Source organism: Zeus faber (genome assembly GCF_960531495.2).
Source record: "Zeus faber genome assembly, chromosome: 2".
Lineage (NCBI taxonomy): Eukaryota > Metazoa > Chordata > Actinopteri > Zeiformes > Zeidae > Zeus > Zeus faber.
Window position 1 is genome coordinate 40,905,104 of NC_137189.1, and position 22,439 is coordinate 40,927,542.

Below are 22,439 nucleotides of genomic sequence, written 5' to 3' on the forward strand. Positions count from 1 at the left end.
CCCTTTTTTTTTTTCCCCGCTGTATCGGCTGTGTACCGTGCTGTGCTTGTTGCCCCTGGTCGACCCCTATTTCATCCATAGTCTTTTGAGCGGTAATTGCCGCGGCGTCTTGGCGGTGGGCTTTTTGGCCGCGCGGCGGTATCAACGGGCCGTTTGGTGGGAGTATTCGCGAGGAGCCCAGATGTATGAGTCCTACCCTCCAGATGTTGCTTTTCTGTCCCAGTCGCCGAGATCGCCGCCCAGAGCGGCGAGTTATTCGGTCAAGCGCCAAACTCCGCCCGCGGAGATGAGGAGGGCGGAGCCGTCCCGAGCAAGGGAACCGTATTTGCGCGTCGTCGGGGACGTCGCGTTTCTGTGAAGTTTCGTTCGAGCCATGTCTGTGTTACCGTGCTGCCGTCGGTCGACGCCTTGTCAGATCCGTGTGTGAAACCTTACCCACTCCATTTATGCCGAACGCCTGGGCAGCAGCGTGAGATGTGCTGCGTAGGAAGGGCCGCTTTTATGAAGTACACATCACGGAATGAGGCTGGGTTCCAAGAGCTCTCTGTCCCCTTGTAAAACACGCACACACGCAAACACACAAGCGCACACACACACACACACACACACACACACACACACACACGCACGCACATACAAGCCCATAACAGACTACAGCTGAATCCATCTGGTCCCAGAGACAGAGCACTTTCTCTCACTTCACATTCCAACCGACCGCATGTGTCAGTGTGCATCTGTGTGCAGCGCTGTGTCTCTGTGCCTGTTTTTCCCGTGGAAAAGCAAAGCGGCGAACTGCGAAACCGGCAACAGCGCCGGCCCAGAACCAGAGCTGGGCTCGCGGGGGCGGTGAGGGGGGACGAGCGAGGCTGCACGTTTAAACGTGACTTTGTTATAATATTGGGGGAGTTTATTTCTGTGCTCGTTTGTTTCTTTTGTCTGTGTTCCGTCCTCACTGCTCTTGATGAAGGAGAGCGGGTGAAAGGTGGGACGGTACTCACCGGTACCCAGTACCGGTACTTCCACATATTTCTCTCTGGCGCAACGTGACTTTTTCTTGCGCACCGGCACTTCCCACAAGCTGCCGGTGCTCTGCTGTGTCCTCTCAAGTGAACGGTATTGTAAAAGATGTCGTATTCTATTGAGTCGGAGCACACTCTTTGATTTTATTATCATAACGCAACCGCACTCTCTGGTTCAGGTGGGTTAGAAAACTCCAAGTCGTCCATCAGGTTCGAGAGGCGGCGGGAAGCGATGCCGCGTTCCACGGATACTCGAAAATCTGGCGTCGGAGTCGGGCAGTCCGCATGACGACGTGACATAAAAACCACAGAGTCGTTCAAAACGACAGTAGACGCGACGGAACGCAGCTTTAGCTGTTCTACACACGTGTGAAAGGACCCCGACTTTGATATGTTTCTTTATTATCTTATTTATAACACTGCTATAACAACATGTGACTAAGGGGAGCACCGTCGCTTATTCACTACTTTTTCAGTACTGTTTCACTTTAAGCACTGCTTCCAACTACTAACTGAGTGTGAGTTATGGTGTAAGCACAGGGTTCAGAAACACACACACACACACACGCACACAACCACACACACACACACACACACACACACACACACGCACACGCACACACATTCTTGTACTGGTATCAAAGTGATGTCTGAGTAAAAACACCTGGTAAGTGACGACCCATGTTCCCAGTGCATTTCTGAATCAAAATATTTTCAATTCGGAGTCCTCACATGTAAAAAAACAGACACACACACACACATACATACATACACGCACCAGTTTGCCTGCATGTGATGTATCGCACGTGTCCGTGCCGGGCCTATATGTGAAAATGTGTGTGTGCGTGTACGCGCGCCCGTGCGTCTGGGTATGTGTGTATGTATCTATGTATGCACCCGGCACCCGGAGGTCCTTGACAACCAGTGTGTGGTCCCAGAATGTGATCATCCTGTCCAAGGTCAAGGGGAGTTAGATAGACTTGATCATCCATCACCCTCAGAGCGTGTGTGTGTGTGTGTGTGCGTGCGCGTGCGCGCATGCGTGTGTGTGTGTGTGTGTGTGTGTGTGTGTGTGTATAGTTTGTTAGACTATACTTGCTTGTTTGACTATACTGGTGAGAACCTTTCTCTGAACCAGGAACATGGGTCCTCACTTACCAGGTGTATTCACTCGGTCCTCACTTTGATACTAGTACAAGAGTGTGTGTGTGTGTGTGTGTGTGTGTGTGTGTGTGTGTGTGTGTGTGTGTGTGTGTGTGTGTGTAGTTTTTTAGACTATTGCTTGTTTGATTACACTTGTAAGGACCTTTCTCCGAACCAGGAACATGGGTCCTCACTTTCCAGGTGTATTTACTCGCTCTTCACTTTGAGTACAAGAGTGTGTGTGTGTGCGTGTGTGTGTGTGCGTGCGTGTGTGTGTGTCTGTGTGCGTGCATGCTGCGTGCGTGCGTGTGCGTGTGTCAGACAAGGTGTTCCATAATCCAAAACCTTTTGTCCGATTCATAACTTCTGATGCCTTCTCATCAAAAGCCCCCGACGTCTCTGTCACACGGCGAGTGACCTCTTTGCCTTTTGTGTGTTGTTTCCGTAGAAACCAGCACGCCGGCAGACATGGCTACACCGACTCCGGCCGCGGGCGTCGACCCCACAACATCCCCCGTTTCAACAGGTGAGCCGGGAGATCATCATGGAGTTGTCCGGAGGGATGGAGGAGGACGTAGTCTTCAGGACGAATTAAATATCTATCCCACGTTAACCAGAGCTGCTGCCAAGTTCCCATTTTTGCTCTGGCCTTTAACCCTCCCTCCCTCGCTTCTTTTCTCCCTCGTTTTCCTCCTTTCCACCTTTCCCCCCACTCCTCCACACACACACACACACACACACACACACACACACGCATACTTCTTCAACAGTAGCCAGCCGATCTCCGTCAGAAGGTGTGTGTGACTTTGACCACGGCCTGTGCGGGTGGAGCCAGGACCCCAACGCCCCGCTCCTCTGGTCCCTGCGCAACCACGGTGAGTCTAACGAGGAGCTCTGCAAAGTCTTTTTTTTTTGTTGTTGTTTTTTTCCACCATCGTTAAGTTTTACGCTCCTTCATAGCTTTAATGGGAGTCACAGAATCGGAATCAGTTTTATTGCATAGACAAGGAATTTGTCATGGTGAGGTTTGGTCCGTTTCACTGCAGACGATTAGTATTAAAAAAATAAAATAAAATAAAAAGCTTTGCAATCTGACAAAAATGGAGAATAAAAATAATAATGAAAGTTAGAATTAAAAGTAAAAATAGAAATTTGTAAAATATATACATAGAGCAATACAATCCACAGGATCAATTATTGTTATGGGTATATAGGGTATAAATTATAAATATTACTAGTACTAAATAGCTTACTTAATAGCTTTAGTGTAATACCAGTGTTATTGCACATATGTTATTGCACAAGTTGTGTGAATGTGTGTGTATGTGAGTGATGGGATAGCTGATAAATGGAAACACAAATTGGTGAGGTTTTTTTTTATGGTGGTGTCTTGATCAAACTTTTTTTACAGCAAGGTACCCTTGCCAGACTAGGCTCGGGCTGAGGGAAAATTTATAAATAATGAAATAATTATATTTATTATTATTATTTATTAGGCTACATAAATACTGTATAACATCTATTGTAAATCTTGCTGTTAAAAAGTGCAAATCTCACACACAAAAAATAAAATAAAATTCACTTAATTAGTGAGAGTGAGTTTATATATATTTTGTAAAAAAAAATTAATAATAATTCAATACAATAAACTATCTAAAAAAATAAACAGTTTAATAAAATAATTGTGCTGCGGCCCACTGCAGCGCCTTCACGGGACCCTAGCGGGCCTGGTGGTCTCGACATGGAGCGCTTACTTCCAAATGAAATCCCTCCACTCCAACATCTCTGTCACGATTAATAAACAAAAGCGGAACGCCAGCCAGACTAATTTGGCCTCGAGAAAATTTCCGCCAGACGCCGTCGTTGTTTTTCCGTCAAGTCGACGACAAAAAAAAACCAAAGAGGTGGAAGTGGAAGACATGAAAGGCATGAAAAGGTGCTAAAGAGATGAGCACACCACCTGTCAACATCGCGTTATTATTCCATCCCGTGTGCAATTTTACATGCGTGTGTGTGTGTGTGTGTGTGTGTGTGTGTGTGTGTGTGTGTGTGTGTGTGTGTGTGTGTGTGTGTGTGTGTGTGTGTGTGTGTCTGTGGGCTTGCGTACGCGTTTGAGTATGGAGGACGTCCCTGCGGAGCCGCGGGGAACACGGTTAAAAGAGAAGGGTGTCGCTCAGACTCGGTGGCTCCAATTAGGTCTGGGGCGGGCGGTTTCCGGAACTCGCACTCCTCCGTCACCGGGCCCTCCGTCACCGCGGGCGCTTCCCGCGTGACGCTCCGCTTCGCCCTCCATCTGCTAAGCTGCTATCCGCTATGCTCCTTGAAGAAAGACTCTTTATTTTACTCTTTCTACATAGCCGCGGATCAAAACCGGAGCTTTCGGCGTATTAATAAAAGATCCGGCAGCCCCGACCGGGGTCTGGGGACACTCCCTCGTTTTTTTTCTTTTCCTGTATTTTTCTTCTCTGAGCGTTGCGGACGGGGGCAGAGAAGAGGTATTGTTATCGCGACCTTGTGTTAAGAATTCATTGGTTTTGATATTGTTCTGAAAGGGGGGAGGGGGCCATGAAAGATTTACCGGCTCCTCGACTGCAGCTGGATGGAATTAAAGAGCGGGTTTTAGTAACGTCGCTCTCGGAGGTGAGGAGGGATCTGATGTCACGTACGCAGGACTTGAAACGGGGCCTGCTTTTGGCGAGAGCGAAGGATTTCAGGAAGGAAATATGTATGTTTTTGAACTTTGACCTATTTACCTCATAACCGTCTTTGACAGCGGGGGCTTCAAAGCGGCTTCATTTGTCACGGTGGTGGCGGTGCTGGTGGTGGTGGGAGTGGGGCTTTAGGGGTAGGCTTGCTCACATTAGGTAGTCGGCAGGGGAGGGGGGTGGGGGGGTGGGGTTGTGTGGTGCACGGACAAAGCGTATTTTTCCCTTTTCACTCGCGGCCGCCCCGACGCCGAAGCGCCGCCCCTTGATTTCCTTTCAGGTGTCGGAGGTCAGATATCCCAGCCAATTACCGTCACCGCGTCGCCCACTCTCGTATCGCCCTTTCATCTGCCGCAGGATTTCCCGCCCCGTCAGATGACCCAGAAAGGCAGCGCCGGCCCCCCCCAAAAAAAAAAAAAGCTCGTGTCCCCGAGCTGGCCCAGCCGTGCTTTACCGCCCCGCTCTTCCCGCCGCCGTGAGCCGGGACCCGGCCGCTTACCGCCGCCTCGCGGATTGAGTCCTGCCGCTGGACACCGCTGTGGAGATGATTAATAATGCTTCGTTGTGCTGCGTATCACAGCGCCGGCTGTCCTGATTATGAGCCGTCTGGCAAACAAGAGGCAGCTTCCCGCCCCCGAGCACATTAGAGTCCGACGATAACGATTTTGCGGCAAAAATGCCCTTCCCCGGTCCGCTCCCGCGTGGTTCCTTTACGCGCGCTGACAAATTCGCCAAAACGGGTTCGTCTTCACGAAAAAGACGATGAATGATGATGGACACTTACACACGCTAAACCCCCCTCATACATGCACGGTCTGAACCACGCACACACGCGCACACGCACACACACACACACACACACACACACACACACACACACACACACACACACACACACACACACACACACACACCGTCTTCCATGATAAAGCAGGTGATTTAATCTGCCGTTTATTGATGCTGGACATTTTCCCACAGGGCCCACTTAAGAAATTCTCCACCGGGCGCCTCACATCTCTGGGAAACATAAACACACACCCACACACACACCCTCTCCCTCATACACATTTCTCTCTATCTGTCAATCTCTCTCTCTCTCTCTCTCTCTCTCTCTCTCTCTCTTTCCCACGCGCACACACAAACCGCACCGTTCAGCTCCCAGCAAGACGTCGCCCGACTTGCTCACAATGGAGTCCGAGTCACCGTCCAATTTGCAAACCAAACATCCTCCGGTGCAAACAAAGCGGAGTGGCGCGCGGTCGAGGGGGGGGACAATGCCTCGCTTCAAGTCGTTTACCTGCGAGAGGACGGGGGGGGGGCGGCTTCCGAGGCCTTTGTCCGGCGGTCCTCCATCAATCCCCGCGTAATGACTCCGTCCTTGGCTCCGCTCTTTCTCCGCGGTGTGTTTACGCGTGTCATATCCCGCCGCGATTGTGCGGCCGAGCTCACTGACGCTGCCACTTGTTGATGAGTAGCACCTTATTTTTTTTTTCTTAACGCAGCTGTGTGTCTGTATGCACGTTTATGTAACCACCCGCACCACCTACCGTTTGTTTGCAAAGGCGCTCGACGTGTAACCGTAGCCTTGGACGTTGGACACTATGGCTTTACACACAATACGTCGACGTCTCGTGAGCAGCTCAGGAGGTAGGGCGAGTCTAGTAAGAGGAAGGTTGCCGGTTCGATCCCCGGCTCCTCCTGGTAGCGTGCCGATGAGCAGAAGCTTCACCCCCTAACTGCTCCCTACATGGCAGCCCACTGCTCCTAGATACGTCGGCTACTAGGATGGGTAAAATGGGAGAAAATTGCAAATCTCCCCGTTGTAGGACTGATAAGGGTATATAAAAAATATCACACTCCTAAAGTCTGAACAAAACATACAGTTAAATGAGTTTTTGAAAAATTCCAATTGCAGTATCTGCTGCGGCCCACCGGTTGAAGATTTCACCACGTTAGAAGGGTTTTCTAATCCCGACCCCCACCTCTCACTTCCAGAACTGAACAGCTATCTCTACGTGGAGGCGAGCCCCAAGACGGAGCAGCAGAGGGCCCGGCTCCTGAGTCCCGGCCTCTGGGCCGACACGGGCCCCCTCTGCCTCCTCTTCTCCTACCAGCTGTGGGGGGAGGCCAAGGGCAGCCTGAGGATCCTGCTGCACGACACCCACCACGAGGAGACCCTGCCGTGGGCGCTGAGGGGCGACAGGGACGCCGTTTGGAAGGAGGGTCGCACCATCTTGCCTCAGTCACCCAAAGAGTTCCAGGTGAACGGGCTTCGCTGGCGGCGGGGTCGTGCACCGGCCAAACACAAACGCTTCGAGAAGAAAAGCATTAAAAAACATGTCAAACTGGCATCGGTTGCGGAATTAAATCCTAAATCGAGTCGCTCAGTTGGATTTGTCAACTGCCTAGAGGTTGAATGAGAAATATTTTCACTGCTGTAATGATCCGGCTTCCAGCACTGGCGTCCTGGCCCGTGGGCCTGTATCAACAGAGAGCAACAGCAGATAGAAAGCAGAAGACGTGCGCGGCGTTCCTGTCCGCCGCCAGCTGTTGGCGCTATTTGACCTTGAACGACAAATCTCACTGGCACCGCCTTTAAAGGCAACATCATAAACGGGAAAAACGCGCGCCAAATAAGGGAACCGCAGGAAGCTGTTCCAGGACGAGGGGAGTGAAGGTGCTGCATGCACCGCCTCCTCCGTGTGTTTGCGGAGGCAACACGCTGGGTTTGTCGGGGGGGGCATGAAATGTTCTTGCGAGATATAAAAGTTGAATAAGCCGTCAGAGAGAATGAGAGAGGGAGGGAGGGAGAGAGGGAGGCGGAGGGGAAAGAGGGGAAAAAGATGATTCTAGGTTATGAAATTCCTCGGCAGGGTCTTAAGTTTTACCTCCCCCCCCTTCTCTCTTTCCTCTCCTTGTACCCCTGCCTCGCCCCGCTTCTGTCTACTTCCCCTCCTCCTCCTCCTCCTCCTGCTCCTGCTCTTCCTCTTATCTGCCGCCTCTGTAGGTGGTGATGGAGGGCGTGTTCGAGCACGGCACCAGAGGACACATTTGGATCGACAACATCCAATTGAGCTCCATGACCCCGCTGGAGGATTGCAGGCGTAAGTCCTTCCTTCCTTCCTTCCTTTCTTTCTTTCCTTCTTTCTTTCTTTCTTGCTACGAAATCCCTTTCTTTCTCTCAGAGGCGAAGTCGGAAACTCTGACGTGTCCCGCACGAACCAGTCGCTTTGTTCGCTCGGCGGCGGACCCGCTTGTTGCGCCCGAAACTGACACAACTACAAATGACCGAAAACGACGTCAGCGGAGGACGTTTGCTACGAAATGGCAACGGTATCCCAAAGTGCAAAGCCTTCGCTTTACGCTGAATCCGGCGAAGACAACCCTCGCTCTCGTCCGCCCCCGCGAAACGCTCGGAGATCTGCGGCCGGAAGCCACAGTTGCCGAGTACGACTAAGCCGCAGTTCTTGGATGAAATGACTCCACTGTGAACATGAATCCACTATAAATAAATCTCAACAATATAAACGATGAAAGTACTCGCTGTCGTACTGGAGAAGACCCCCAGGACTCCCACCTCTCCCATCTCTCTCTCTCTCCCTCCATCGCGCTCCTGTTCATTTCTCCAACTCCGCTCTCCCCTCCGATCCTTAAGTTCCTTGGAACTTCCCCTCCCCCCAAAAAAAAGAAAAGAAAAGAAAAGATGAAAGCGGGAGTGAGATAGAAGAAGGGAGACGGAGAAAGTGAATACTGTTTATTCCTATGCATTCAAAAGAAAAAAAGAATTTAGGAGGAGAATAGCAGAAGTAGGCCATAAACGCCCCCCGGGCCCCCGGCGATGCTAATCTATGTTTCATTAGATTCCTCTTCCCCTCTCTTCTTCTGTCTCCACCTCTTCCTCGCCGCCCGCCCGCTCTCCTTCTCGCCCCCTATTTGTAAACAGAGCTTTTCCCGAGCCGTCAGAGGGGATTACTGGAGAGGCCGTTTCCCAAGCAAGTCTTCCCTGCCGCTCTCCCTCTCTCTCTCTCCCTCTCCCTCTCCCTCTCTCTCTCTCTCTCTCTCTCTCTCTCTCTCTCTCGCTCGGCGTGAAGCGAGCGGCGGCACAGCCTCTTTAATCTGGCCGGGGCGGGGGAGGGGGGGTTGAAGAGGCTCTTAAACAGATCAGAGCGCGAGGCAGGTCCCGGGCCAGAAACCTGCCGTCATCCTCTTTCTGACTGACGTCCAGCGGGCTTTGGAGCGGGGGAGCTGCGTGCGTGCGTGTGCTGGGAGGAAGTCGGCGCACGAGGGCGGCTTGGATAGCGGTGACGGGAGTCAACCCCCCTCCCTTCCTCCATTTTCAGCCGAGCTGAAGTGCCACCGAGCAGCGTTTCCTCCCCTCCCTCCTCCTCCGCCGTTCCCATTGCATGCTGGGAGCCTGCTTATCACCCAAGGCGGTCGAGTTGGTTCACACAGTGAGTTGGCGTTCCCCGCCAAAACGGTGCCCGTTCCCCAGTTGGTTCCATCCGCCGTTCTTTTCTCTCTCGTTCCCTATCTCTCCCGCTGACACGCCCGCACGCACACACACACACACACACACACACACACACACACACACACACACACACAAACAAACATGGAGGTTCTGTGTGTTTGCATTCCAGGCAATCAAACTAAAGGTTCTGCCCGGTGCATTCGCAGCCAGCCAACAAGCCCCATCCCCTCCCTAGTTGAACTGGACTCCACAGATAAACAACTGGAAATCCTTCCACACACACACATACACACACACACACACAAACTACCCCACTCTGAATCCCCAAATTACAAAGCGTGTTCTCTTTGAAATTGGATTCTCGTTGAGGAAATGAATAAAGACCGTAATGCATGTTGGTTATCTGAGGAATTAACTCGAATTTCCTGAGGAGGGAGCGGGGGATAGTCTTGTGACATTTTGTGTGACATTTGGCTGACTTTTCACTAGTGCTTTGGAGTTATCTAAACAGTTTTCTCCCTCCGCTCTCTCCCCGTCCCTATCTCCCACTGTCTGCCTGCCTGTCTGTCTGTCTCTCTCTCTCTCTCTCTCGTTTCCCTGTCTGTTTCTCTCCCTCTCTGTGTGTGTGTGTCTCTCTCTCTTTCTCTCTCTCTCTCTCACCTCCCAGGGCCCTTAGCGGCGGTCCCTACCGATATGACAGGTGAGTCTGCTTTGTTATGATGTCACGTCCTTTCTGGTCTTGCCTCCCCGCCCCGGTCGATGCTAGCCTGGGACCTTTCTTGCCTTGTGCCACCACCGAGTCATCTCCACATCTGAATGTCAGCCGGGCCCCCTTACCGATCCGTCCCCGGGCGGTGCCAAGGTGCCTCGCTTGATTAACCGGGCCGCACTCGAGTTACTTGCCTAGCCATTCTCGCTGTCGCCGGAGAGCGTCCGGACTCCGCCAAACAGATAGAAACGGGAAATCTTTCCAGCAAACAACGAACCTCGCAATTTCAATCGCACAGATTTTGTGCGTTTACTCGGGTTTTCGGGGGTTTTTACTGACTCTCGGAAACCTCCGCGAATCGGCTCTTCTGGCGACCGCCGCGCACACGTAAGGGACTAGAAACAGGAAGTCGCGCCGCCTCGCACCGCCGACCTGCCGTAGCCAACGTCATGCTTCGGATGGGCTGCGGCGAAAGGGTGGTTCTAAGCAAAATCAAAATGTGACATGGCCGTTGTTCAAAACACGTTCAAAAAAATGCAGAAAGACCAGTTTTCTAAACGTTGTTCCGTCCGGACTGCGTCCCAGCAAAGTGAGAGGCTGCAGCGGAGTGGTAAGTTTCTCGACAGTGAAGCCTTCAGTGAGGTTGCTTGATGAAGAGTCATAAATGACGGGAACCAACATTTTAATAAGGCCAGGGTTGGAAAAATGCCGACCCTGTCCATTAAACCGCCTTTCGGAATTGCAATATTTGCACGACGCCGCGCGCATGGTAAAGCGGATGGGTGCGGGTACGAGAGCCCATTCAAGTCGCGCGTCACGGAGGCAGACGTTTGGAGAAAAGGGGGGGTCCCCACATTCTCATCACCAGTCCGCCTGATGTCGCCCTAAAGGGTTTTAAATAAGTGTCCGCCTCGTGAAAAAAATATTCAGAGCTTCCCGGGGGAGATTGATGTTAGTGTTTTTGTCATCCCATAATGTCTTCCAATAAGATAAGGGCTGTTTCTGCTCCAGTGTGGTGTGTGTGTGTGTGTGTGCAGCTCCTCGTTCTCTCGTGCTCCCTCCTCCGTCTCTTTGCACGCGCACCGGCACCGGCAGAAGCAGGAGCTGGAGCACGAGCACGCCCACGCGCTCGCACACGAACGTGCGCCGCAGACTCCGACGCGCGTGCACACCTACGCACACGCAAACCGCGGACAAACTCTACAGACGCACACACTAGCACCTCTCTCTTTCACACACACACACACACATACACACACACTAGCACCTCTCTCTTTCACACACACACACACACACACACGCACACGCACACATGCTGGGTCCCCAGTGAAAAGCAATCAGATAAAGTGACTGAGCAGCGGCGGGGAAGGGTGTCTCTCTCTCTCCTCAACTGGGCTCTGTCTAATGAGCGTGTGCAGTGTGAAGTAGCGGGCGCATGCACCATTTCGCTCGGTAATTACACGACGCGGTCCAAGAAACAGGATGTGTGCAGCCTGGCTTCACTCCCCCCGCCCCCCCTTTCCCCTGTAACTTGTGGCGAAATTTAAATCAGAGTCTCAAGACCGAGCAAAGTTCTTCAACATGTCGAATTAGGGGGCTTTTTATTTCTCAACCTCTCGAGGGCTTTCGTGTTTGCATATCGGAATAAGATAAGCCGGTCTTCTCGGAAGGTGGTTTTAGTCGGCTCCTACCAAGAGTTTTGATACGGGGGTTCAAGGCGGGGGCAGCCGCGCGGCGGATCCGTCGGGACGGTTTCCGAGGAGACAGGACTTGGCTCGGCTGGGCTCGAGGAGGGGAGGAGGACGGGCCGAGAGGCTGATGCATGAGAGGAAAAAAATTGTATAATAAAGAAAATGAGAACAGAGCACGAGATCAATTATTTACTCAGAGCAAATCCGGCCTCCTCGCATCAGCTGAATAACATGAAGTCCTGCTCCGACATCCGCACGGAGAGTACTCTGGAATTCCGGAGTCCCGAGCGGGACCCCGCTTGTTCTTGCATGGTTGTAAAAATGATCGGCGGGGTGTTTGTGTCTTCAAGTGCCCACAGGAAACAGAAAGTGGGGACCCCTGGATGCAGCGTGTGGTTTCTTTTGTGACTAATAATTTTGGCTTTTGTTTCACACCAAGCCACCGCACTGGACCCCCTGAAAATGTGTTGTTGCATCCCATTTTAATTGGATGGCATAGGAGATTGATTTCAGACCAAATGGCCAGATGCTCTTGGTGTGAAAACATGTAATCCAAGCTACTTTAGAGAAAATGGATGTATTTTCTTAATTTGGCCTTGGAGATTTTTCCTTTTTTTTTTTTTTTTGCAACTGGCATGCTTGTGCATGCTCACATGAGGCGCACGGCTGATGACGACGCGCTGTTGAGATAGCAACAAGAGAATGAGATCTTGTAAAATAAGCAGCTCAGGTCTTGTCTTTCTTTCCCACTGGCCAACCATTCTGTATCTCTCCACCAGGGGGAGGCCTTCCAGGCGGAAGCGAGCCCACAGTAGATACCCTGGCTGTGCCTCCCTTGCCCGTCCACTGGTATTATATAATGGCCGCCGGGGGCGCCCTCCTACTCCTGGCGGTGGCCATCTTGGTCAGGGCTCTTTGTTGCTGCCGACAACACCTGGCTGCCAAGAAGAGCCAGCTGTCTGTGGCCTATCACAGCTCCTCCCAGTGTTTCCAGTATTCCCACTGGTCCTCCAGTATGGCTACCCCAGGGGTAGAGCCGGTCCTGACTGTGCGGCTGGACAGCCGGGACAGACACCGCACCCTCTGCTGAAAAGAGGCTTGGCTAGAATCCTGACTGTAATTTACAGAGCAAAACCCCTCCCACGTCCGAGGACCGTGGAAGGAAACGCTGTGACACTGTGGGATTTTCGCCAATCCCTCCCTGACAACAATGGCCTTCCGTTATAGATGCCGGTAGCGAGTGGCGAAGAACCACACCGGTCTCTCGGTCGGACTTGGGACAGAAAAATCCCTTAAAGATGCACTATTTCTGGCTGTTTTTCCCCCTGCTGTCTCTTTTACCGGATGAAGCCGCGGTCTCCTCTGAACCCTTTGTTCGGCGGAGGAGTTTTGTTGTTGACATTTCACACTGTTCTGCCCGCTCCCGAGGAGAAGAGCGGGGCCCGAAAGTGAGTTATTTATCTGAACAGCTTGTTTCGGACCATTGAGTGCCGTCTGGCTCCACATAACCCCTACGGTCTTGGAACAACCCCAGCGTGGACGCACTCTGTGTGGGCTTGAAAAGCGGCTATCGGGGGCGGGAGGATGGTGGGAGGGGGGTGGGGGGCGTTGTGCTGGTGCAGCTGGGAGAGTCGGCCGGCGCTGCCAAACCACAGCCCAAAACACCCTAGAGAGCGGAGGAGAGAAAAGAAAAAACGTTAGGCCGAGAGACACTCGACACGCTCGCGGGAAGGGAAGACGTGAAAGACAGTTACGGTGGAATACGTTGTTTAAAATGATCCCTTCAAAACAATGGCGTTTTTCAAGAAGAGGAAAAAAATATCATAATAATCGATCCATCTATCCCGCTGTCCTATTCGACAGAGCATGTGCACATTTTAAGAAACGATAGAACTCGAATCCATCATACTTAAGAGCCCCGCGCCGCAAATGGCGATAACCGGCTCCCTTTTGATTGAGCGTTTTGTCTGCTCCCGATAAAGGCAGCAGTCAGTGATGGATGCATACGTCTTCGGTGTTTAATGTTCTGTCTTGATTCCCCCCAGCGTAATAAAGCACGTTGTTCCACTCCCATTTACGCTTCGAGCCGCCCACTCGCTTTGTTCCCCCCTCGTCTTCGGGGCCGCCCGGGCGAAAGCCGCGCCGAGCCGAGCAGCCTTGTTACGCTCCTCTTGTGTGAATGTGTGCTTGTTGTTTTTTTGTTTTTTCTTTAAGGAGTTGTAGATAGACACAGCTGTCCGCCATCACCACCACCCCCTCCCCTTGATTTATACTCCTGCAAACCCTACAATGCCGCCGTACCAGCTGGAAGCCATAAGCACGGCGTTTTTTGTTGTATAATGCCTTTGACGGGGGTTCCAGGGATATTTATGAAAACCAGAACATAACTGGAGATGGGGGACGATGGTTTTCCCTTTCATGCCCAAAGATGCAGCGGCTCGTCGCAGTCCCGGCTGCGCCATCCGTCACAATTATGACAAAAAAATGTACGGAATACGCGTAGATTTGTGAAATGTATCTTAACTTATTGACGGACAGACCGGTCGGCACCGTTTTTTTCTCCTGTCAGTTGCTACAGTGGTGGAGGAATTTGACCCAATGAAATGTAAAGTTTGTGAGGGGAGTTCGCTTCAATAGCCTTTCACACCGGACAATTCGTCCCCTCACTTCCCACAGCTCAGCAGAATGTACCTCTATTTGTTGCAGCATTTAGGACCAGTATGTTTTTTTGGCACGCGCCCGTGATGTGCTTTTAAATCAACTTTGTAAAAGAGGGGAACTGCACACCCCACGCTGTTCATTTCGACACCGTTATACTCCAGGCCCCTAATAGTTGTAATTAGTTAATGGACAGATAACATTTATTAAGCCTGTGGTAAGCACTTTTCCCTCCAATCCACCACGTCCCCAACACCAAATCGGCTGCCAACTCGCCGTTGCCTCGGAAACAGAATTAATAATGCCATTGGCCATCTGAGACCTCCAGCTCTGGAGGTGTGCCTTGCCAAAATGCTACTCCCATTGCTGATAGCTTGCCAAAAGAAATGAGCTGACACACACACTCACACACTCGAGCACACACACACACACACACACACACATACATTAAAAGTAAAAAAGAAAAACTTGTCTAAAGTAAGAGAAGCGTCTCAGATAAAAAGGGGAGATATACCCGTGCCTTTGGGCTTCACATCAGTGCTTCAGCGCATTACACTTATAAAATTGTTCAATTTGGGGGTAAGGCTCACTATTTTTCAGGTCGCGGAGCATGGATATCCACCGATATAAACCGGGTCCTTTGGAATAACCACAAAGAATCTTACTGTTTCACTGTTTCGTTCTTAACCTTTGTTGCTATTTGATTCTTTTTTTTTTTTTTTTTTTGGTGCGTTTTATCATTTTGTCATGTAAATCTTAAAAAAAAAAACCTGTCGGGGAAAAACGATGAATTGTTAGCAACGGTGTTGATTATAATGACAATGACGACAAATGTTGGAAACGTCAGTTCTGCGCCGGCGATATGTTTGCATCTTAACCTGTATGGAATGAACAGTCTTATACCATCAGTACACCATGTCTTGACCATGTGTTTGAGATGAATGCATAATGAGCTTTATCAATAAAGTCATATTTTTGTATTAGTCCGAGACTCGTCTGTGCACTGAAGTCCCCCCCCCCCCAAAAAAAAATCATGTATGTTTTAATACTCATGAGAAATGTTGTTATTTATAAATCATGGCTATTTATGTTTCAATTATTAACGGTGGTTTAGTGGTTCGTCATGTACAAAAAACGTACAAATGTGGAAACAGCTCTTTTTCTCCGTTCATTGCGGTCGTTAATGTATTTTCTTCACCTTAACAGCGGTTATTATTGGTTTTGTGCTCAGCGCTGTGGTGTCCCCCTCTGACAGATAAGGGACCTATTGAATTCGGAGAGGGTCGGCTTTTCAACAGCAGGGACTCGCTCGGCGGAGGTAAGCTATTTTACCGGCTGGTTCAGTCCTACATCAAGCCTGCACTATTCTATGCTTTCCTATTTATTTTGATGGGGGCGGAACACATTCAAGATATTGCAGTATGTCGTTGGGGGGATCCCGCCCGGCAAATGTTCCGCAGAAATGTTCTCCAACGGTCGGCCCTTGCTTTCCCGGTCGTTCAACCCTTGGACCTGCATCCTTACGTTCCGCCCCCGTCGACAAGTTTTTCTTGGCGTCTTTTTGTCAAAAGATGACATTTTCATTTCTACGCGTTTCTTTTTTTTTTTATATATACCCTTATCAGTCCCACAACGGGGAAATTTGCAATTTCTCTGCATTTACCCATCATAGTATCTGTATGTAGGAGCAGTGGGCTGCCATGTAGAGGCTACTGGCCCCCCAGAGGTTGTTCCTCACTGCGACGGTAAAACCCTCAAAACGAAGCCCCAAACTCGAACGTCATCTTTGAAGATTGACATTGGCTCAAAATGCCAGTGGCAACGGGCCCGCGAGCTCCTCCACGCCGCTCGCCTCCGAATACGTCGGAGCCAAGCGTTTTTTCCCGGCAATAACACTTAATCTCCCCTAATTTTCTCGTTGCTGTCGCAGGCTTCCCCTTCCCCGAGTGGAACACGGTGTCGCCGTCGTCCGAGCCGCCCGTCACGCGCATCTCCGAGAAGGACAACTCCTGGCTGTACACGCTGGACCCCATCCTGGTCACCATCATCGTCATGAGCTCGCTGGGTGTGGTGCTGGGCGCCGTGTGCGCCGGCCTCCTCCTCTACTGCACGTGCTCCTACAGCGGGCTCTCCTCGCGTTCCTCCACCACCCTGGAGAACTACAACTTCGAGCTCTACGACGGCCTCAAGCACAAGGTCAAGCTCAACCAACAGCGCTGCTGCACGGAGGCGTGAGGACGCCGCGTGGGAGGCCCGGTCCGGGCGAGGCGGCGGGGCCGGAGAGGAAGAGCAAAGGAGGGGTTGACGCCGTCCTCTCCGCATCGCATTCATTCCCTGCCGTTCCCCTTAGCGTCAGTTTACTTATCGGTGGGTGCCGACGCCCGGCGGACGGACGGAGCCGAGACACTTTTTTTTTTTTTTTTTTTTTTTTTGATCTCAATTGAACTTGATTGAGAACCTCACTTCACGGTCCAGAATGGGCATTTTCACTTTTTTTGTTTGTTTGGGGATTTTCCTCCTCTGTGGAGGAGCCAATAATGGGAAAGACTGGGGTGACTCAGATGAATGGTTCCCGTGTGGCGTTGCTGTTTGGCCTCAAACAAAACAAAAATAAATATCTACACATATCAGTGATGAATTCCTGCTCCACCAAAACTAAACTCATGAAAAAAAAGAAAGAAAAAAATCATAGATTTGTAAAAAAAAAACAAAAAAAAACTGAAAAGTCTGGTTTCGAAACTGGACGGTGTACACTACACATAGTAGAGTCAGAGAACATGGCGTCTCCAAGCGGTGATAGGTTAGGGACGTGCTTAGAAAGCAGCATTTCATGTTTGTTCTGTTGATCACATGTAAACACGTTGTCCTAGAACTTAGCTCGTTCGTGTGGGCGGTGTTTGATTATTATTTCTGTTCTTTCTTTATATCTGGCAGACGCCCCCCGCCCCATCAGCCTCGGCTGTCCTCTGCCTTTCTGTTCCATGTCTTTCTCTTTTTTATTTGGTGCGCTCTGGCGCATTGCCAGTTCCTGGAGGGCTGGTAAGTAAAAGTCAGAGTGGAAGGAATGTGTGTGTTTCTGTGTGTGTGTGTGTGTGTGGGGGGGGTGGGGGTGTGCGGGGGCTATCTTACCACGTTCCATTAATGACAGAGTTACTGTAACATTTTGAGACTGTTGTTGCCGGTTCCTGTCAAAAAAAAGCAAAAGGTCGTGTTTACACTGTGGCTCGTGGTGAAAAGGTCAAGGAGCGTCGGGGCGGTGCAACCTATGGATTGCTTGTAAGCTTGCGAGGGGAAGAGATGGAGCCGCGCCACAGAAAATGACACAAAAACGGAGAGGAAGGAGCTGTAAAACCCTTGGCCCTCCCTCCCGAGGACCAGCAGCGGCGACCGCCTGTTTGCAGGGACGGCCGCGGGCGCGCGGACCCCCCCCGAAGCCACGACACAAAGCGGCCGCTCTCCGCTGCTGTCGTGCTCATGGTCGCGTGTATCTCTGATGTTTACGTTGGTGTCTTTCACGCGTTCTCGTGAGCCATGTGAAGGGGAGAAACGGAGCTCATGGACATTCCGGCGGGCGTGCAGTGATGTATATATACAGTCAATCCAAACACACTCCGGTAGAAACGCACACCCCCTCAACTCACACACGTCAGCGGAAGGAAGTCGTCTGAGGCGCGCGGAGACGCCGTTTTGTGCCAAGAGCGCGTCTAGTGCTCGGGTGGCGTCCACGCCTGTATACCACGCCGACGGTCGACGGTCAGGGATGGGAGTGACCGTGTGCGGCCCTTCCGCCGCCCCGCACCCACAAAACACACATCCGGAGGGAGAACGTTTCGCCCCACTCGCCGCCACCCTCGGCACCGACACGCCCCCCCCGCACGCCCTCGCACTCTCTGCCGACGCCCACACCGCTGGACCCCCCACTGACTCTCTTCCAAGTGCCTTGGAGCCTCGGGGAGCCAGCCTGCCTTGGGAGCTGGTGTCAGATGTCGTCCGACACTGACGGTGACAGCGCCCCCTTCTGCCAAGGAGGACCAATCACACAAAAAGAACTGACAGTAGCCCCCACCCCGCACCCCCGCACTGCTACGACTGCTTGTTGTTGTTTTCAAGGGGGCTTTGTACAGAAAAAAAATGCTCTTTTTATGATTGTTATTATAATTATTGTTATGATTATTTAATAAAGGATTTATACCATGTGGACGACAGAGCTGGCTTTGATTTGCTAAACTGCCATTTCGCCGGTGAGAAAAGGAAGACAAGGCGAGGAATTTTTTATTTACCGAGAATCCGAGCACCTCTAATGCACACGTGATGTGTCCCCGCGGAATGACTGGGTAATTTAAAACTTGCATAAAGAGGATACACACAGTAAATCACAGATGCGCCGACTCTCTCTTCTACCCTCGCACACGTACACATCCACACAATACCGGGTTGTCAGCCCGCTACAGTTGGCCTCTAATCTCCCCATGATGTCCCATTAGTCTGGACCTCTGGTGGCCCTCATTTAGGAGCTCCAACATCAAAGCTTTGAAGTGCCCAGGCTTCCCAGTGCCACACACACACACACACACACACAAACACACACACACACACACACACACACACACACACACACACACACACACATACACAAACATTAAGCACACAAGCAATTACTCCATTTCTCTTTTTTTTTTTCCTCTACTCGTTAACCCTTCCCCCTCACACACGGTTCCATTTAGGCACATAAGCTTGCCGCACCTAAATGCAAACTGTTTGCACATACGCCACTGTACACAGATCTAGTGGACGATACCACCGACTCTGGGGAGCTGAATTGCCGCCAGTCGATGCGGTGACCAAAATGTTTTTGTTTTTTTCCCCCCGCCAAATTCGAAAGCGCGACAAGATAGACGCAGACGTAGATTCTTCTTCTTGAATTGCCTTTAACCAAGTAATTATAGTTACGATTATTGGAAATCTATTGACATCTTAGGCCGACCCTCCCTTGCCTCCTCCGCAGAGGAGCCTCCTCAAATACCGCTCCTAGTATCCACATTAACAAGGGCACGAAGCAGGGCAACACATGTTGCCACTCGGTGGCGGCGGTGGCTGTTAGCGTGCTCCGGTCCGTGGCGTAACGGGCCAATTACCGCCTTCGAAAAGCAAAACACAGACAATCCCCAGGTCCACCAGAGGAGCCCGACGCCATCTGTTCGCACGTCTGATTGATCCCGACAGAACAGTCACGACCACATCACAGGAACGAACATCGACAGGAAATTACCAAAGGAGCCAGATTGTCATTGTTCCGTACCACCTCTTGTGTTCGCAAGCAAATTATTCTTAACTTTTCTTTCTCTCCCCCAGCAAGTTGGGGCGTTATCCAAATGTTGTTTTTAAATGTATTTATCAGTGTGTAACCGTGCTCTCCGCAGGGGCCCTTTCCTTCAGCTGTCAGATCAGAGAGTTGAGTCGCTTCTGAAGGCAAAGCAGCCTTCAAAGAGAAGTCTCTGGCACTCTGTAAATCGATAGGGCCAGATTGTGGAAAGGGAGCATGTTTGAGGGTCGCGCAACAGGAAGTGGCTGAAACACACGGCTAATTAATCCGGGGATTATGTAATCGAGATGGAAGGGAGGGCAAATTTCCAGCTCGTTAGCCACATCTCTGACACAAGCAGATTATTCCGGACCAGGCTGCTGTTGTGTCGGATGAAGCTAAACATTAGTTTCGTACGCAGGTAAATAGCGGCGCACTGGTGCCTCGCAGTGGCAGGGAACAATGTTCACGTTTAGATGCTTTAATCCAAAGTGACTAACGGCGACTTCCTTTGTCAGTAGTAGTTGAACCGACTCTTCATCACAGTCATTGTCAACGACGCCTTTAAGAACAACAAGCAACGTCAAGCAGTCCCCCAGGTTTTGATTCCCAGCTTGGTTCTATTTTCCTGGACTTTGCCTTCCCTCCCCACGTTTCCTTGGGCTTTCTGTGAGTGCCCCAGTCTATACGCATGTTGATAAGGACTAAGCCCTACACACGAGGCTAACTAGTCTGTAAACCCCACGATTTTCGTGTGAAACCCTGTGATTAACAAGTCTCGCAGAGTATAAACAATTTGAGTGTTTCGTCGTAACCAACTTGGACTAACTGTCCCCAGGCCAGCGTCAAAAGTACACTGGGGGTGTCCAGAGCCTCCTCCCAGCAGTCTACATTTCAGCAGCGTGCACGGTGCCGTCGCCGGTAATGAGACCGGAAGACACATGAGGACACATACACACACACCGACCATCAGACCGTCCCCCCACAAACCGGGTCCCAATCGTCTTCCTGGGAAAGGGGCCCAGACGAGCTCGCCGGTCCTGCCAAGAGTTCAAAGCACCTATCTGGGTCAGGGTGGAGTGTGATGTGGGGATGTACAAAAAAAAACAGGGTTCTATGGCAACTTGCCTGTCCATGAATCCAATCCCAATGGCAACAAACACCAGGCTCTTGTAAAAACACCACACAGACCATCATCCGCCTTCCTCTGTGACACTATCTTCTCTCCGGCAGCAGACAAGGACAGCCACAGAAAACAAACAGGTCGAGGAGAGGATGTAAATGGGAATAGGTTTGAGAAAAATGAAACTGGGCCAACATGGTGGTCACGAGGTAGCGTGAATGAAGCTAACTCAATAAACAGATGCTGTGAGCGATTTTGAGGAAAACATTTTCGGGGGAAATCTAATCACAAATAAAAGTTCAGTTTTCCCTAAATATGCCTGCTAGGACCAAAAGGTTGAAAATACTGGTTCTGCTCTGAAAAAATTGATTAATAAAAAAAAAGGTAAATCTGTTTCTAAAGCAGCACTGTGTGACTTTGACGCCCCTACAATTGAAGAAGAATCTTTAATCGTCACACAGCACATGCACGCACACACACACTTTGGATGGTGGCCAGGGAAATGAGGCCTCTGCATTTAACCCATCCTGGCTTGTCCTTCCTCTGGGGGCACAGCCAGGAGCAGTGGGCAGCATTTATGGATGCGCGTCCATTGCCGGTCAGACGATGATGTGTGCATGTTTTTGGTGGGGGTCCTTACTGACGTTAGGTGGAGGAAACCCCATGTGAGCACACGCAAACTCCACACAGAAAGGCTCCTATTTGGGAGATAACCCGCCGGAGCACGGTGCCAACAGCGCCCCAGGCGGGAATCGAACCCAGGACCTTCTTGCTGTGAGGCAGCAGTGCAATGCAGTTCGGTGTTAAAATAATTTATTTTACCCGACAAATTTGAACCTTTTCGGTCACATTTCAATAACAGTCATGTTACGAAGGCAAATATAAGGTACATCTAGGTTACAGCGCCTCTTGCATGGACATCGCCGCTTCGGCGAGGACTCAGTCTACGGCTCCCCAAGAGCACCGGAGCCATGGGGAGAGAGGGTATGGGGGACTGGGCCCCCTGCTACCGGTGTTGGTACCAGATGTGCTCAGCCTGGCAGATCGGCTGGCACGTGCGAGTCAGAGGGTGAAACAAACACAACCATTGGCCCGTCACATCCGCTCCTATGTCAGGTGGAGCGGCTACATTTTGTTTGAGCGTTATTACTAGCCATTTTGATCGGCAAGTTTATAAAAAAAATGTTCATATAAATTTAATCAGGCAAACAAAACGTAATCAACAGGCCAAACAACCAAGTGACGTAGTGAGACGCAGGTCACCCAAAAGCGTAACACACTTCTCTCGCGGTTGAGTACCCCGCCATAGTACAACAACAGGTGTTTTGGGGCATGGGTGGTAATGAATGAGGTGTCATTCTTCATATTACAAGTCAGTGTACCAGCAAAATCATTTGGAAGCTGTTATATTTAGGTAAAAAAGTTACATAGTTTTGCTTTAAGCCCTGGTTGAGATACAACCATCTTACATCCGTCAAATTCAAGTTAGTAATGGTACCTCGGAAAAGGTGTTACCCAAATTATTTGGACAAGGTTGTGCTGCCAGCCAGTGATTACTTATGGCAACGTGTGTGTGTTATGTCAGGAAAAGAAGACATATTTACTTAAAAGTGGTTAT

General features: G+C 50.8%; 1 protein-coding gene across 3 annotated transcripts in view; it reads left to right on the top strand.

Moving 5' to 3' along the window:
* The window catches only part of nrp2a (neuropilin 2a), a 79,760-nt gene extending 62,307 nt beyond the window's left edge, over positions 1-17,453 (top strand). The window contains exons 12-18 of one of the 3 annotated variants that reach the window (XM_080024552.1): positions 2,611-2,688; positions 2,933-3,037; positions 6,863-7,128; positions 7,875-7,971; positions 10,006-10,038; positions 15,652-15,714; positions 16,327-17,453. In XM_080024552.1, coding sequence (XP_079880678.1) covers positions 2,611-2,688; positions 2,933-3,037; positions 6,863-7,128; positions 7,875-7,971; positions 10,006-10,038; positions 15,652-15,714; positions 16,327-16,631 — 947 coding nt within the window. In that variant the 3' untranslated portion in view covers positions 16,632-17,453. Of the gene's footprint in view, positions 1-2,610; positions 2,689-2,932; positions 3,038-6,862; positions 7,129-7,874; positions 7,972-10,005; positions 10,039-12,517; positions 13,299-15,651; positions 15,715-16,326 lie in introns of those variants that run through there. The other 2 variants (XM_080024553.1, XM_080024554.1) reach the window with 2 other exon arrangements.
* The last annotated feature ends 4,986 nt before the right edge of the window (positions 17,454-22,439 follow it).